General features: G+C 46.8%; 1 protein-coding gene across 1 annotated transcript in view; it reads right to left on the bottom strand.

Moving 5' to 3' along the window:
- The window catches only part of LOC103631140 (uncharacterized), a 30,840-nt gene extending 24,912 nt beyond the window's left edge, over positions 1-5,928 (bottom strand). The window contains exons 1-3 of the mRNA XM_020539978.1: positions 5,640-5,928; positions 5,497-5,557; positions 3,633-5,176 (exon numbers count right to left, since the gene is read on the bottom strand). Coding sequence (XP_020395567.1) covers positions 3,633-5,176; positions 5,497-5,557; positions 5,640-5,928 — 1,894 coding nt within the window. The remainder of the gene's footprint in view (positions 1-3,632; positions 5,177-5,496; positions 5,558-5,639) is intronic.
- Positions 5,929-16,027: the final 10,099 nt, after the last annotated feature.

Genomic DNA, 16,027 nt, shown 5'->3' with positions numbered 1-16,027 from the left:
CGCTGCTGGCGCAGGGGTGGTCGCTACCGCTGGCGATCCATCGATGCAGAGGTGGTCGCCGCCGTTGGTGAGGCTGTCCGTGATAAACCCAACGGGTAGAAGGGTGCCCGATCTTTCGATGAGAGATGATGGTGGTGGAAAACTTGTTGGAGAACGACGTTGGCTGCCCGACTACCACAACCAAGATGGTGTGGCGCCTTGAGCGACAGGTACACCGTCTCCTGATAACTACGATTTGGGGTGGAGGTCGACGTTGTGCTATCCGACTACAACAACCACAAGGGTGCTGCGCCTTAGCGATAGTTACACCGGCTCCTATTGTTGCTGCTCTTGCCGTGCCAAGAACAGCCTTGAACCTGCAAGCAATCGAGAACAAGCAAGAACAAGATAAAAAGCAGACGCTCACGGATCTAATAGAGTTGGGGTTCTGTTTCAAGTATCCGGGTGGTCTAGCCAACACACGCGTTTACAAGGAAGTAGCAAAGACTAAACTTACATCAAACAAAAACCCAAGTTCTTTGGTGGCTGCTAGTTGCTTAAATAGAGGAATAGAAAGGAGTTCTAATGGAGAACGAAACTCTCTCGGCAGTTTCTGGACGCCTCGTTTGGTTTCTGTCATTGATTCTTGATGCACCTGAAAGTAGACGAAGAGAGCTTTCCAACAAGTAGTTATTTGCACTAAACAACCTTGGGAGTGGAAAGTTATGCTCCATTTAATTTGGTGCATGCTGCAGTTACGAAATTGACTTGGTAGAGCAGTAGTTCACTCGGCAGTTTCTGGACGCTTAGTATCTGATCTCTCGTTGATTCTTGATCCACTAGAAAGTAGACGAAGAGACCTTTCCAACAAGTGCTTATTTGCTTTAAACAACCTTGGGAGTTGAAAGATATGCCCTCTTTAACATGCACTTGCTGCAGTTATGAAATTATCTCGGGTGCAACAGCTTTTATTGCTTTGTTGTTTTCTCTACTCCAAGATGGTTCACCTCCCAGACACCTGAGCATAATAAAGTCGTAGCAAGGTTTTAATACCACATTTAAAGAATAATTAGCTTCAGCAGCCAGAAACGAGTTCACCTTATAATTAAGTTTACGTGCACAAGCTCGTGTCATTGGTCCCTGATTAGCTACGAATGGTAAAGGGGTCACTGGTGTGGTTGTATCAATAATAGTGATGTCCTCATCATCCTCCCCTTCTTGCAACAAAGTCGTCCTCGACTCAAACGTGTCGTTCTCTCCCAAGTATGGTGTCAAACTTGCAATGTTAAAAGAGGAACTGACCCCAAAATCTGCAGGCAATTCAACTTTATATGCATTATCATTAATTTTGTGAAGCACTTTGAAGGGTCCAGCAGCTCTAGGTTGTAATTTAGATTTACGCAAATCAGGGAATCTATCTTTCCTTAAATGCACCCATACTAAATCACCAGGTTCAAAGGTAATATGCTTTCTACCCTTGCTACCTGCTTGTTCATACTTAGCATTCATGGCTTTAATATTTGCTTTAGTTTGTTCATGCAGGTTTATAATCAGTTCAGCACGGCGAGAAGCATCAAAATTCATTTTTTCAGAATGTGGGATGGCAACAAGATCAATAGGAGCACGAGGGACAAAACCATACACAATTTCAAAAGGGCATAGTTTAGTTGTAGAATGCAGCGAACGATTATAAGCAAACTCAATGTGAGGCAAACATTCTTCCCATAATTTGATGTTATGTTTCAGGATAGCCCTAAGCATGGTAGATAAACTACGGTTTATGACTTCAGTTTGTCCATCGGTTTGAGGGTGACAAGTAGTAGAAAAGAGCAATTTAGTTCCCAACTTAGCCCATAATGTTTTCCAAAAATGACTAAGAAATTTAGTATCTCGATCAGAAACAATAGTGTTTGGAACCCCATGCAAACGAACAACTTCCCGAAAGAACAAATCAGCAACATGGGTAGCATCATCAGTTTTGTGACATGGTATAAAGTGTGCCATTTTAGAAAATCTGTCCACAATAACAAAAATACTATCCCTCCCCTTCTTTGTTCTAGGCAGTCCTAAAACAAAGTCCATAGAAATATCTTCCCATGGTGCACTAGGAACAGGGAGAGGCATGTATAAACCATGTGGATTAAGACGGGACTTAGCTTTTTGACAAGTGGTGCAGCGAGCAACAAATCGCTCCACGTCTCTTCTCATCTTTGGCCAAAAGAAATGGCTCGCTAATATGTCTTCTGTCTTCTTCACACCAAAATGTCCCATCAACCCACCTCCATGTGCTTCCTGTAATAATAATATACGCACAGAACAAGCTGGAATGCATAATTTGTTAGCCCAAAACACAAAGCCATCGGTGAGAACAAATTTGTTCCATGTCCTTCCTTCTTTACATTGTAAAAGCACATCTTTGAAATCAGCATCGAAAGCATATTGTTGTTTAATTGTCTCCAAGCCAAAAATCTTAAAATCTAGTTGGGACAACATGGTGTACCGACGAGACAAAGCATCCGCAATGACATTATCTTTTCCTTTCTTATGTTTGATCACATAGGGAAAAGATTCAATAAATTCGACCCACTTGGCATGCCTACGGTTCAGATTTGTTTGTCTCCTTAGATGTTTCAAAGATTCATGATTAGAATGTATAACAAATTCTTTAGGCCATAGGTAGTGTTGCCATGTTTCCAAAGTTCGAACTAAAGCATATAATTCTTTATCATAAGTGGAATAGTTCAAACTAGGACCATTCAGTTTCTCACTAAAATAAGCAACAAGCTTCCCTTCTTGCAACAAAACACCACCCAAACCAAAACCGCTAGCATCACATTCCAATTCAAAAGTCTTATTAAAATCAGGTAATTGGAGAAGGGGTGTATGAGTTAACCTATCCTTCAAAGTCTCAAATGCATCCTCTTGCGCCTTGCCCCAAGAAAATGTTGCACCCTTCTTCGTAAGCTCGTGCAGTGGCCCTGCGATGGTGCTGAAATCTTTCACAAATCGACGATAGAACCCAGCAAGCCCGAGAAAGCTTCGGACTTGCGTGACCGTGGTAGGGACTGGCCAGCTATGTATTGCCTCCACCTTAGCCTGATCAACTTCAATTCCCTGTGGTGTCACAACATAGCCAAGAAAAGAGACACGGTCTGTGCAAAATGTGCACTTGTCAAGGTTACCAAATAAGTGTGCTTCACGTAAAGCATTAAAAACAGCACGTAGATGATTAAGATGATCTACTAGACATTTGCTATAGATCAAGATGTCATCAAAGTAGACGACCACAAATCTTCCAATGAAAGCACGTAAAACCTCATTCATTAATCTCATGAAAGTACTAGGTGAATTAGTAAGACCAAAAGGCATGACTAACCACTCGTACAAACCAAACTTGGTTTTAAATGCTGTTTTCCATTCATCTTCTAGCTTCATGCGAATTTGGTGATATCCACTACGTAAGTCAATCTTAGAGAAAATCATCGAGCCACTAAGTTCATCCAGCATATCATCTAACCTAGGGATAGGATGACGATACCTGATGGTAATGTTATTAATTGCTCGACAATCTACACACATGCGCCATGAGCCATCTTTCTTTGGGACTAGTAAAACAGGGACAGAGCAAGGACTAAGGGACTCACGCACATAACCTTTATCGAGCAATTCTTGTACTTGTCGCTGAATCTCCTTGGTTTCTTCTGGGTTCGTCCTGTATGGCGCTCGGTTTGGCAAGGAAGCCCCTGGGATGAGGTCAATCTGATGTTCAATTCCTCTTATCGGTGGCAGCCCAGGTGGCACTTCTTTTGGAAATACATCAGCATAGTCCTGCAAAAGATTAGTGATAGTAGAAGGCAAAGTAGATGGTATGTTGTGAAGTGAGAACAAAGCATCCTTGCATATAAACACATAGCAGATTGAATCAACATCGTTTAATTCAAGTAAATCAGATTTGGAAGCAAGGAAACAAGCACTTTTCAGTTGTATTTCATTTTTCCTTACATGAGCAGATTTAGAATTATCACTCTTAGGTTGTACCAATTCCTTTGTAACATCTAGATTTTTATTATGAACAGATTTGTTTTTCTCTTTGCATGCTCTAGCAACTTCATCTTTCAAGATAGCATCGGGGGACATAGGGTGCAAAACAAGCTTCTTCTCATTATGCATAAAAGAGTATTGATTTGTTTTACCATGATGCACGGTGTCCTTATCAAATTGCCATGGTCTACCAAATAACATAGAGCAAGCTTGCATGGGTACCACATCACAATCAATATAATCATGGTATGAACCAATTGTAAATTCCACACGGACCATACGTGTTACCTTAAGCTTACCACTGTCGTTGAACCATTGGATGTAGTAGGGGTGTGGATGTGGAAGCGTTTTCAGCCCAAGCCTCTCTACCATGGTGGTGCTTGCTAAGTTGTTACAGCTTCCTCCATCAATTATAATACGACAAGATCGTTCCAAAACTACACATTTAGTTTGGAACAGGTTGTGTCGCTGGTTTTGTTCAGCTTTAATAATTTGGGCACTCAAGACACGTCTTACAACCAGGCTCTCATAGTGTTCAGCATATGCAGCCCCAATGTGCTCTACATCATCATTCTCCTTTTCTGCATCTTGGGCAGCAAGCATGGCATATGTATCATTATCTAAATCACTGGCTGATGAGTACTCACCATTTTCTCTTATAATTAGCACACGCTTGCTTGGGCAGTCCCTTCGGATGTGCCCAAATCCTTTACATTGGAGGCACTGGATGTCCTTTGTTCTTCCTGTGGAAGCAATAGAAGATGATTTGGCTGTAGCTTGGGAGGATGCTTTCCCTGTCTCAATAGCACGAGAAGGTGCTGATTTCGATGTTGTTGTGGATGACCGGTTGGAAACATCTCCCTGAAAATCATGGTTAGTGCTAGCAGCACTAGTGCGGGGCTGCCATGATGTATTGCGACCTGCATAAGTATTAGCTCTCACGCGTCGTCCCTGCACTTCTCTTTCAGCCTTACAAGCAAAATGGAATAATCGAGTAATGTTATTGTAGTCCTTGTAAGCTAAGATATCTTGAATTTCTCTTGTCAAACCACCCACGAACCTAGACATTGCAGCCTCTTCATTTTCTACCATACCACATCTTAGCATGCCTATTTGTAATTCTTGATAGTACTCCTCAATAGATTTGTTACCTTGCCTAAGCTGTTGTAATTTATGTAATAAGTCACGAGCATAATAGGAAGGAACAAAACGACTACGCATGATTCTTTTTAAAGCATTCCAAGTTTGTGGTATGGCAGCTGGGTGTGTAGTTTGGTACTCATGCCACCAAATAGAAGCAAAGTTTGTGAATTCACTAGTAGCAGCTCTAACCATATTAACTTCAGAAAATTCATAGCATGCAAATTTTTGATCTACCGATAGTTCCCAAGTTAGATATGCATCAGGATCATATTTTCCATCAAAAGGTGGTATTGAAAATTTAATTCTTCCTAGAGAATCATCATTTTCACGTACCTCACGTCGTGGAGGTCGACCACCCATGCCATGACGATCGCGCCGTTGGTGTCGTCGATGCCTATTAGATCGGTCATCATGCTCGGTGTCCACTGAATACTCCATATCATCATCTCTTGCTGTACTAGCAATAGAACCATTACCGTCATTATCACCTTGTTGCCTTCCTTCACGCCCAAATTGTTCCATCCTATCTAATCGTGTAATAATTGCTGCAAGAGAGGTGTTAGTAGCAGCTAGTGTTTGTTCCAATGTGGTCAATGTGTTGTTGGCAACAATTTGTGCTGTTTCTAATTGACCAATGCACTCATTGGTTACTTGAACATCTTCGTTGAGAGCATCTGTGTGCAACATTACTTGACGTTCAAAATGTTGAATGATGCCCGCTGTTCGTGGAGAATGTGGAGGCCGCGCATTTGCATCCTCTGCCATGGTTAGTGCAAAAGAGATACAAAAACAAGTAATGCAGCCTAGTAGTTGCTAGGATGTGGATGGATAAATACTGCCTCACTAGCAAGAAATCAAGCTCTTACAAATTCTCACCACACAATACAGGAGGTGCCGACAAACCGCAAGAACAACAACAACGGTGGCAGCTAGCACAACCTGGTGGTGTAGTAGAAAAATTTGTGGATTTATAGGTAGCTGCAATTTCAATAGTTCCAAGGAATAGCTAGTACCACGTTAGCCACAACAAGTTGAATAAACGTTCCACAATGGTGTTGTGCTGGTCCTAGTCCAAACCGTAATAGAGACGCGAGCCGTTACACAAATAGTATCACCAAAAGCTGAGAACAGCAATCTGATTTCTGAAACTATAAAAAGAAGGCACACAAACTGCCTTTTGTTTTGTTGCACTTACAAATTTTATCTACCAAAATTCAGAACTGGTTTTCTTTCTCTCTCTTTTGTTTTGCACGTGTCTTTTTTTTGTTTTGCTGATTAGTGCGGCTTTTTTTATGCACTCGCCTTTTGCTTTCTCTTCTTTTTGGTTGAATTGCAGCAAGAGGTCTAAACTGGTGACGAAACAAGGTGGCGCGAACTCGAAACTCTAGCGGTAAGAAAACTTTAGACCAGCAACTCGACCCAAATGCAGCAACCGTGAATTCAACAAGTCGAAAACTAAGTAGTAAAGCAAAGGCTCAAACTGTTTTTAGGTGAATTTCTGATCTAAATATATCCTTGGGCAAAAGTGGACTGTAGGTAAATAAAAAAAGGAAGATTGAGTTCTCTCACCGAGCAACCTGAAATTTGATACCACTTGATAAACCCAACGGGTAGAAGGGTGCCCGATCTTTCGATGAGAGATGATGGTGGTGGAAAACTTGTTGGAGAACGACGTTGGCTGCCCGACTACCACAACCAAAATGGTGTGGCGCCTTGAGCGGCAGGTACACCGTCTCCTGATAACTACGATTTGGGGTGGAGGTCGACGTTGTGCTATCCGACTACAACAACCACAAGGGTGCTGCGCCTTAGCGATAGTTACACCGGCTCCTATTGTTGCTGCTCTTACCGTGCCAAGAATAGCCTTGAACCTGCAAGCAAACGAGAACAAGCAAGAACAAGATAAAAAGCAGACGCTCACGGATCTGATAGAGTTGGGGTTCTGTTTCAAGTATCTGGGTGGTCTAGCCGACACACGCGTTTACAAGGAAGTAGCAAAGACTAAACTTACATCAAACAAAAACCCAACTTCTTTGGTGGCTGCTAGTTGCTTAAATAGAGGAATAGAAAGGAGTTCTAATGGAGAACGAAACTCTCTCGGCAGTTTCTGGATGCCTCGTTTGGTTTCTGTCATTGATTCTTGATGCACCTGAAAGTAGACGAAGAGAGCTTTCCAACAAGTAGTTATTTGCACTAAACAACCTTGGGAGTGGAAAGTTATGCTCCATTTAATTTGGTGCATGCTGCAGTTACGAAATTGACTTGGTAGAGCAGTAGTTCACTCGGCAGTTTCTGGACGCTTAGTATCTGATCTCTCGTTGATTCTTGATCCACTAGAAAGTAGACGAAGAGACCTTTCCAACAAGTGCTTATTTGCTTTAAACAACCTTGGGAGTTGAAAGATATGCCCTCTTTAACATGCACTTGCTGCAGTTATGAAATTATCTCGGGTGCAACAGCTTTTATTGCTTTGTTGTTTTCTCTACTCCAAGATGGTTCACCTCCCAGACACCTGAGCATAATAAAGTCGTAGCAAGGTTTTAATACCACATTTAAAGAATAATTAGCTTCAGCAGCCAGAAACGAGTTCACCTTATAATTAAGTTTACGTGCACAAGCTCGTGTCATTGGTCCCTGATTAGCTACGAATGGTAAAGGGGTCACTGGTGTGGTTGTATCAATAATAGTGATGTCCTCATCAGTCCGGAGCCAGCTCCTAGCGCGACTCTCGTTGGTGCAATGTAGTCCATTCCTGCGGAAATGGAGCTAGGGTCCCACTTGTAAGGGAATGTAATGATATTTGTTTGAGAGAAAAATGTAATATCATACGTAGGATTTTAGCCTGGGAAGCCCAGTTGCGCGTCCGAACCCCCTAGATGGTGGCTCCAAGTACTAAGACACCTGCCGTAGGGCGGTGGAGTATGCAGGCCCACGGCACAGGACCTAGCTGAGTGGCTACATGGCGTCCGGACCCCCCAGGAGACAAGTGTCTGTTCTTCAAAGCCGGACCTCCAGGTTGTTGGACGCACAGGACTATAGTTTTAAATACTAGGACACCCGTTATGGTGTGGTGTTGTGTGCAGGATTTTGGGTACGGGACCAGGCTAACCGGCCACACAGGCTCCGGACCACCCTATGGAACGGGCATCCGTTCTTTAGAACCGGCCCCCAGGTCTTTCCCTGTTTTTGTAAAGAAATAAATATTGTCTTCTAAGCAGCATTTAACACTTATCTGTGTAACACATGTTCTTGCTGTGTGCGATGTTGTTGACTCTTCCCTGGCCCCCCGCCTGGGATGCAGGCTTGATGTGTTGAGGTTGGATACCAGCGTTTCTGAAAAGGTTGCCAACAATCCTCGGGAGGCAACTCACCGGGATCTAGATCTGTACACCACTTTTAGCTAGAAAGCATTAGTAGCACACCTCATAGGGTGCTCTGTCTGACATTAGTCGTCCTTTGATACATGCTCGGTACCTGCAGGTTTTAGTCCGGGTGGCCAAGTTGCGTTTCCGAACCCCCTTGGGTCGCGGTTCTAGATACTAGGACACCTGTCGCAGGGTGGTGGAGTGTGCAGGCTCATGGTACGGGATCAGGCTGAGCGGCTACGCGGGCTCTGGACCACCCAGGAGACTAATGTCCCTTCTCTAGCTCCGGTCCCGAGGTTGTCGGACCCACAGGACTTATAACTCTAGATACTAAGTTCCCATCGCGGGGTGGTGGAGCATGTAGGCCCACGGTACAGGACCTGGCTGAGCGGCTACATGGGCTCCGGACTACCCTATGGAACGGGGTCCTGTTTTCTAGAGCCGCCCCCAGGCTGTCGGACCTCCCCCCTTTCGTGTCAGGGGCCCTAAACTGCAAGCCTGGCTGTTCAATTCGGATGTCGCCATGTCAGACAGATGGAACCCGTACGGGTGGGTTAGCTGAAAGTTATTATCTGAAAGACTGCAAGGTGGGACCATGGAGCAGCAAGATGGAACTATCACAAGAGCACGACTAAGGGGGTAGTTTCTTCTTCATAACTTGTCGTGCATGTGTGCAGACCAACAGTCCGGGTTCATGGGGGCAGACCCCACCGGGTTATCATACACGTATGCGTCATTTAGTTATAAAAAAGGAAATAGACTCGACCCCTTTGTCTTGCTCTATGGATAGAACTTATATAGATATTTGGCATCGGGGTAAGGTACTCCTCCAGTCGTAGCTAGATGGTTGCCCCTGGGTCGGTGCACTCCCGTTACCTTGGAGGGTCCTTCCCAGCTTGGGGAGAGTTGCGGAGCACCTCTTGGAGTGGCACTTGCCGCAGGGCTAAGCACCGACCCAGGGTTCCTATCCGCATTTGACACGGGAACCCTTGTCTCTGGCTGTGATCACTTCTGCATGTACCTGTCTGCAGCTCGGACCCGTGGGAGGTCCGAAAGAGCCTCCAGAGGAAGGCGTGCTTCAGCTTCGTAGACCGGGGGACACGGAGTTCCCCCGAGGTCCGTCTAGCTGTCTTCACCGGAGTAGGAGCCTCCGACAAAGATATCCTTCAGGTCGCCCTCGGGCGACTGATACCCGAGGTCTCGTTCAGCCGCGGCCACCTCACCGTCGTCCACCTTTTCCTTGCCGGGCCGGCGGCGAGGCGGGGAGTCGTCTTTGGAGGACTGCTCGCGTCGCTCGCTGACATGTTTTGCGAGGTCGATGATCTCGCGACACTCCATGGCGCTGTGGCGACCATGCGGGTGCACAGAGCATGAACCGCTGTTACCCTTCTGCAGTCGCGGGCGTTTGTTGTGGTCGCCCTGGCCTCCGGTCGCTGCCGCGACCACCAGAGTAGTGGACCACGGCTTTTGGTAGTCACGGTCCTTCTTCTTTTTCTTCTTTCTGTCCCAGAGGACGGGCCCCGTACCACCCGACTGGGCAGCTCCAGTTTGTGGGGCCGAGTGCCATGCACGGCCCTCGGCGGCTCTGGCGCATTTGTCGGCCAGAGCGAAGAGTGTGGGGACAGTTTCCACATCATGTGTGGCCAACTTCTCCAACATTTTTCATCACGTACTCCCTGTCGGAAAGCCGTGATGATGGAAGCATTAGAAATACGAGGTATCATACCTCGTACCTTGGTGAAGCGGGAGATGAACTTCTAGAGGGTTTCCCCGGGTTCCTGCCTTACTTCATGGAGGTGGGCCTTCACACCGTGCTGTTGGTAAGCACTGGCGAAGTTCGCCACGAACCGCGCACAGAGTTCTTCCCAGGAGTAGACTGATCCCGGGATGAGGTTCATGAGCCAGGTCTGGGCAGGTCCAGATAAGGCCACATGAAAGTATGTTGCCATCACAGTGGTGTTTCCACCTGCTGCCGTGATGGCGGTAACGTACACCTATAGGAACTCTGACGGGTTTGATGTTCTGTCGTATTTTTCCGGCAGGTATGGCCGGAACTTGGGCGGCCATGACGCCACGCGAATATGGTCTGCGAGGGCGGCGCAGCCCACGCCGGCCAAGGGGACACCCGTTTGGGACCGGGCGCCCACTGGTGTCTGCGGTGCCTCCGCGGCGAAATCTTGGTCGAGATTGCAACCCTCAATGTTCTGACGGCGCTCACGCGCCCTTTCCAAAGATACCTGGGCGTCATCTCCCGTACGCCTACGGTTGAGCTCCGCCCAGAGGTCGTCGGTCTATGCACCCCTTACGGAAGGCGAGCGCACAGACGCTGTCGCCTCGCGTTGGCGCCGAGATGATCGAGGCCTCGACCTGGACGAAGTAGAATGCGCCATTCCGAGCAGCCGGTCGACGTCGTCGCGCCACTTCTTCATGGCCCCCGGTGATGCCTAGGAGCTAGGGGGTGGCGCAGCAATTCTCTGGCCGCAGACAGCGCCGTAGGCGCTGCCCTCGACGGAGTCTGGGACGCCTGCGCTGGCGTGTGCTGCTGCATGGCATGCATGGCAGCAGTCCCAGAGTCAGGGCGGTCGGGCGCTCGTGGCACGGAGGATGCAACCTCTTGCTCCATCATGAAATCCTCCGAAGTTTCGGCGCGGTGCTCGATGATCCGCACCATCATGTTGAGCGAGAAAACAAGCAAAAACTTGAAGCCTAGCCCCCTACCTGGCGCGCCAAATGTCGGAGAGGAAATCTCCCCAACCGGGTGGCAGATTGCACCCGCCCTAAATCCTGAAGAGAGGAGGGGCCTAAGCGTTTTGCTTGCTACGAGGCTGCTGGATCAACACACGAGAGCACACGAGGGTTTAGAGTGGTTTGGGCCGCCGGAGCGTAATACCCTACTCCACTGTGTGATGTATTGCTTGGAGCTTGTATGAACTTATGAGTGTCTGCCTAAAGCTAGGTCTGAGAGCCCCCTTTGTAACGTCGTATGCCTCCCCCTTTATAGCTAAAGGGGGCATGCACAAAAGGACTGGGCCCCGACATGTGGGCCCAGGGACATAACGAATATAGAGCTTGGATCCTCTAATGTTTGTTGCCGAGGCAATCTTCTTGTGCCCTATCGCTCGAGGTCTGCGTATCCTTGGCGTGCAGGGGAAGCTTCCTGCGGAAGAGAAGACGAGTATAGGGTGCCGCCTAGCACGGGCGCACTGTTTGCCAGCAGACCCAGCAAGCGCGCCGCATGCTGGATGACCTTGATGCCGCCTGCCAGCAGATGGGACGGGACACATTTAATGCTTAGAGGGCGCGTCGCCCATCAGCGCAGTGGCAGGTGGCGCGTCTTTTCCTCAATAAATGTAGGGGCTACACGACTTCTTGTCAGGGTCGGCCCGGTAGCTTATGTCATGGGCCACAAGCAGTGGATCTCCGCCTGAGCGGGAAGCGGAGGCAAGGCCCGCACACGTGTCAGCGCCGGACCCCTGCACACACTAGGGTCCTTCTCGCTCCGGGACCCTGCTGAAGTTCGGACTTACCCGAAGGCTCCAGACTCGTATATAGGGGTCCGGTGTCCTTCTGTGGGGGTCCGGCCTTACTGGGGTGTGGTGTCTTTCCCTGCCACATGGCGCCCTTTGGCCTGCCCATCCGGTGGGGTCAGGCGCGGCCCTCCGTGTGGCTAAGGGACGTCGCATGGGTGCGGTGTCTTCATGCTGTAGGAGAGGGTACCCCTGATTTTGGGTACCGACAGGGTCCCATTCCTCCCTTGTGGTGGCACGTGTTTCTCAAGTTAAGCTCCATGTTCCAATTAAAAATAATGATCTTGACATGAACATAAATAAAATAACAAAATAATTAGAACATGGATATAATGAAATATTAACCCAAAACCATGTAAAGCAATAGCATAACTACCCAAATGATTCAGGGGTAAACAAGGGAAAAAATGATAAACATACTAGAGTGACCTATTGGGTCCCATCAAAACTAAACCTATGCACGAATAAGTGGTATTAAAGAACATTATTGGGTAACAAAACTGGACAAGGACACAACTTGCCGGTCACTTGAGATTCTAGGTACTAGGATAATTCTTTAGATCCTCGTGACCTCGCACTAGTCGTAGCAATACAAACAAACATGGTATAGACAAAATTAACATCACACCAAACATAAGAACAAACTGTATAATAATGATCTACACGTCGCTACAAGATCGTGGGTTCGAGAACCACTAAAATTGGAGTTATGGTCATCAAGTTATGATGTGATTAAATGATTAACACTAGGTTCTATATTTATTTTATAATTCCAGAGAAAAGATAACCTAAAGTAGTAATTAATTCAATTTTATTCTAAATTATAAATTGATCATAGATCATATTTTAGTAGATTTATAACAATAAGCAGATTAACAAGACTAACCAACATAAGTTAGATAAAAAGATCTAATTATAAAAGTGAAAGGGAAATGTGCCCTTAGGCCATTTCTAAGTGTTTTGGTGATTGAGTGTCAACACAAGTGCTTAAATGTGAATCAATGCCCATGGATGAACAGAGTGCAAATCTAGAGCAAAGGTATGTTTCTAAGTCTTAGTACATTGGTTTTATGTACTAATATATTTGTCTAAGTGTTAGAAACAGAAAGAAGAAGAGAAGAGAAGACTTGGCTGTGTACAGCCGAGGGGCTGTTTCCGTCTGGGGCACCGGACTGTCCGGTGGTGCACCGGACAGTGTCCGGTGGTGCACCGGACAGTGTCCGGTGCGCCAGGCTGCCTCGGCCGAAGAGGCCGCTCTCGGGAATTTGCTGACGGCGTACGGCTAAAATTCACCGGACTGTCCGGTGTGCACCGGACTGTCCGGTGAGCCAACGGTCGGCTGGACCAACGGTCGGCCGCACGATCTGCACGGGACACGTGGCCGAACCAACGGTCGGAAGGGGGCACCGGACTGTCCGGTGTGCACCGGACATGTCCGGTGCGCCAACGGCTCCCGCATCTGCAACGGTCGGCTTCGCCAAATAAGGAAAGGAATCGGGCACCGGACACTGTCCGGTGTGCACCGGACTTTCCGGTGCGCCCGACGACAGAAGGCAAAGATGGCCTTCCAGATTTGTTCTCAACGGCTCCTAGCTGCCTTGGGGCTATAAAAGGGACCCCTAGGCGCATGGAGGAAGACACCAAGCAACCTTAGAGCATTCTTGATCATCCACACTCAGTCTTTGCGCATCCGTTTGTGATTCTAAGTGATTCGAGCTCTGTTCTTGTGAGAAACTGTGAGATAGTCTTTGAGCTCGAATCTTGGCTGTGTGTGTGCGCGTTTCGCTGTGGATTTGTGTGTGTTGCTTCCCTCCCTTACTCCGTGCTTCTTTGTGAATCTTAAGTGTAAGGGAGAGAGACTCCAATTTGTGGAGATTCCTCGCGAGTGGGATAAAGATAAGCAAGGCAAAAACACCGTGGTATTCAAGTGCGTCTTTGGACCGCTTGAGAGGGGTTGATTGCAACCCTCGTCCGTTGGGACGCCACAACGTGGAGTAGGCAAGTTTTGTACTTGGCCGAACCACGGGATAAATCACCGTGTCTCCTCTGTGTTGAATTCTCTGTGATTGTCGTATTGTGCAAGATCTCCTCTTTAGCCACTTGGCAATTATTGTGCTAACCCTTAACAAGTTTTTGTGGCTATAAGATAAGTTTTTACAGGATCACCTATTCACCCCCCCCCTCTAGGTGCTCTCAATTGGTATCGGAGCCGTTCTCTTCACAAAGGGACTTACCGCCCGAAGAGATGGATCCTAAGGGGAAGGGAATAGTGATCAACGACAAGGAAAAGGAGTTCTTCGTCAACGACCCAAAAGATGACAAATCCAACGACTCCGGCTCGGGGCATAGACGGAAGGAAGGGAAGAAGAAGAAGACAAGGCGCATCAAGGAGATCATCTACTACGACGATAGTGATGAGTCTACCTCTTCCCAAAAGGATGATGACAACGACTACAAAAAGACGGTCAATTCGAACTTTTCATTTGATTATTCTCGTATTCAACATAGTTCGAATTCGCATTTGCTTTCCATTCCTCTTGGCAAACCTCCACACTTCGATGGGGAGGACTACGGATTTTGGAGTCACAAAATGCGTAGTCACTTATTCTCTCTCCATCCAAGCATATGGGAGATTGTGGAGAATGGAATGAAATTTGATAGCTCGGATAGCCCTATGCTTATAAATGAACAAATTCATAGAAATGCACAAGCTACTACTGTTCTCTTAGCGTCTTTGTGCAGGGAAGAGTACAATAAGGTGAGCGGCTTGGAGAATGCCAAGCAGATATGGGATACCCTCAAGATCTCTCACGAGGGGAACGACATCACCATGCTCACCAAGATGGAGTTGGTGGAGGGCGAACTTGGACGATTCGCCATGATAAGGGGAGAGGAGCCAACTCAAACTTACAACCGGCTCAAGACCCTTATCAACAAAATAAGGAGCTACGGAAGCACGCGTTGGACGGATCACGACGTCGTCCGCCTAATGCTCAGGTCCTTTACCGTTCTTGATCCTCATCTCGTGAACAATATTCGTGAGAATCCCAGGTACACGATGATGACGCCCGAGGAAGTACTTGGAAAATTCGTGAGCGGGCGGATGATGATCAAGGAGGCAAGATACGTCGACGACGCGTTGAACGGTCCACTCCACGAGCCTCAACCCATTGCTCTAAAGGCAACGAGGAGCAAGGAGTCGCTATCTAGCAAGGTGGCGCAAGTTGAGGCGGCCGGGCTCAATGATGAAGAGATGGCTCTCATCATCAAGAGATTCAAGACGACGCTAAAAGGTCGAAAGGGATAGCCAAGCAAGGCCAAGACCAAGGGAAAGCGATCATGCTTCAAATGCGGTAAGCTTGGTCATTTTATTGCTAACTGTCCCGAAAATGATAGTGACCAGGAGCAAGGGAAAAATGGGAAGAGAGAGAACAAGAAGGTTTACAAGAAGGCCAAAGGCGAAGCACACCTTGGAAAGGAGTGGGATTCGGATTGCTCTTCGTCCGACTCCGACGACGAAGGACTCGCCGCCACTGCCTTCAACAAATCGGCTCTCTTCCCAAACGAGCATCACACTTGCCTCATGGCAAGGGAAAAGAAGGTAATCACTCGTAATGCTAATACTTATGATTCTTCTAGTGATGATGAATCTAGTGAGGATGAAATTGATTACTCTAGTCTATTCAAGGGATTGGATAGAACTAAAATAGCTAAGATTAATGAGTTGATTGATGCCTTAAATGAAAAGGATAGAATCTTAGAGAAACAAGAAGACCTTTTATATGAAGAACATGATAAGTTTGTTAGTGCACAAAATTCACTTGCTCTAGAAGTTAAAAGAAATGGAATACTTTCTTGTGAACTTTCTACTTGTAATGAAACCATTTCTTCTTTAAAAGGTGAAATTAATGTTGTAACTGCTAAACTAGAAGTAGCAAGTAACTCTTGTGTTGAAAATATTACAATTTGCAC

Source organism: Zea mays, chromosome 6, assembly GCF_902167145.1.
Source record: "Zea mays cultivar B73 chromosome 6, Zm-B73-REFERENCE-NAM-5.0, whole genome shotgun sequence".
NCBI lineage: Eukaryota > Viridiplantae > Streptophyta > Magnoliopsida > Poales > Poaceae > Zea > Zea mays.
The sequence above is the reverse complement of the archived record's forward strand: the minus strand, read 5'-3'. Positions and strand labels throughout refer to the sequence as shown.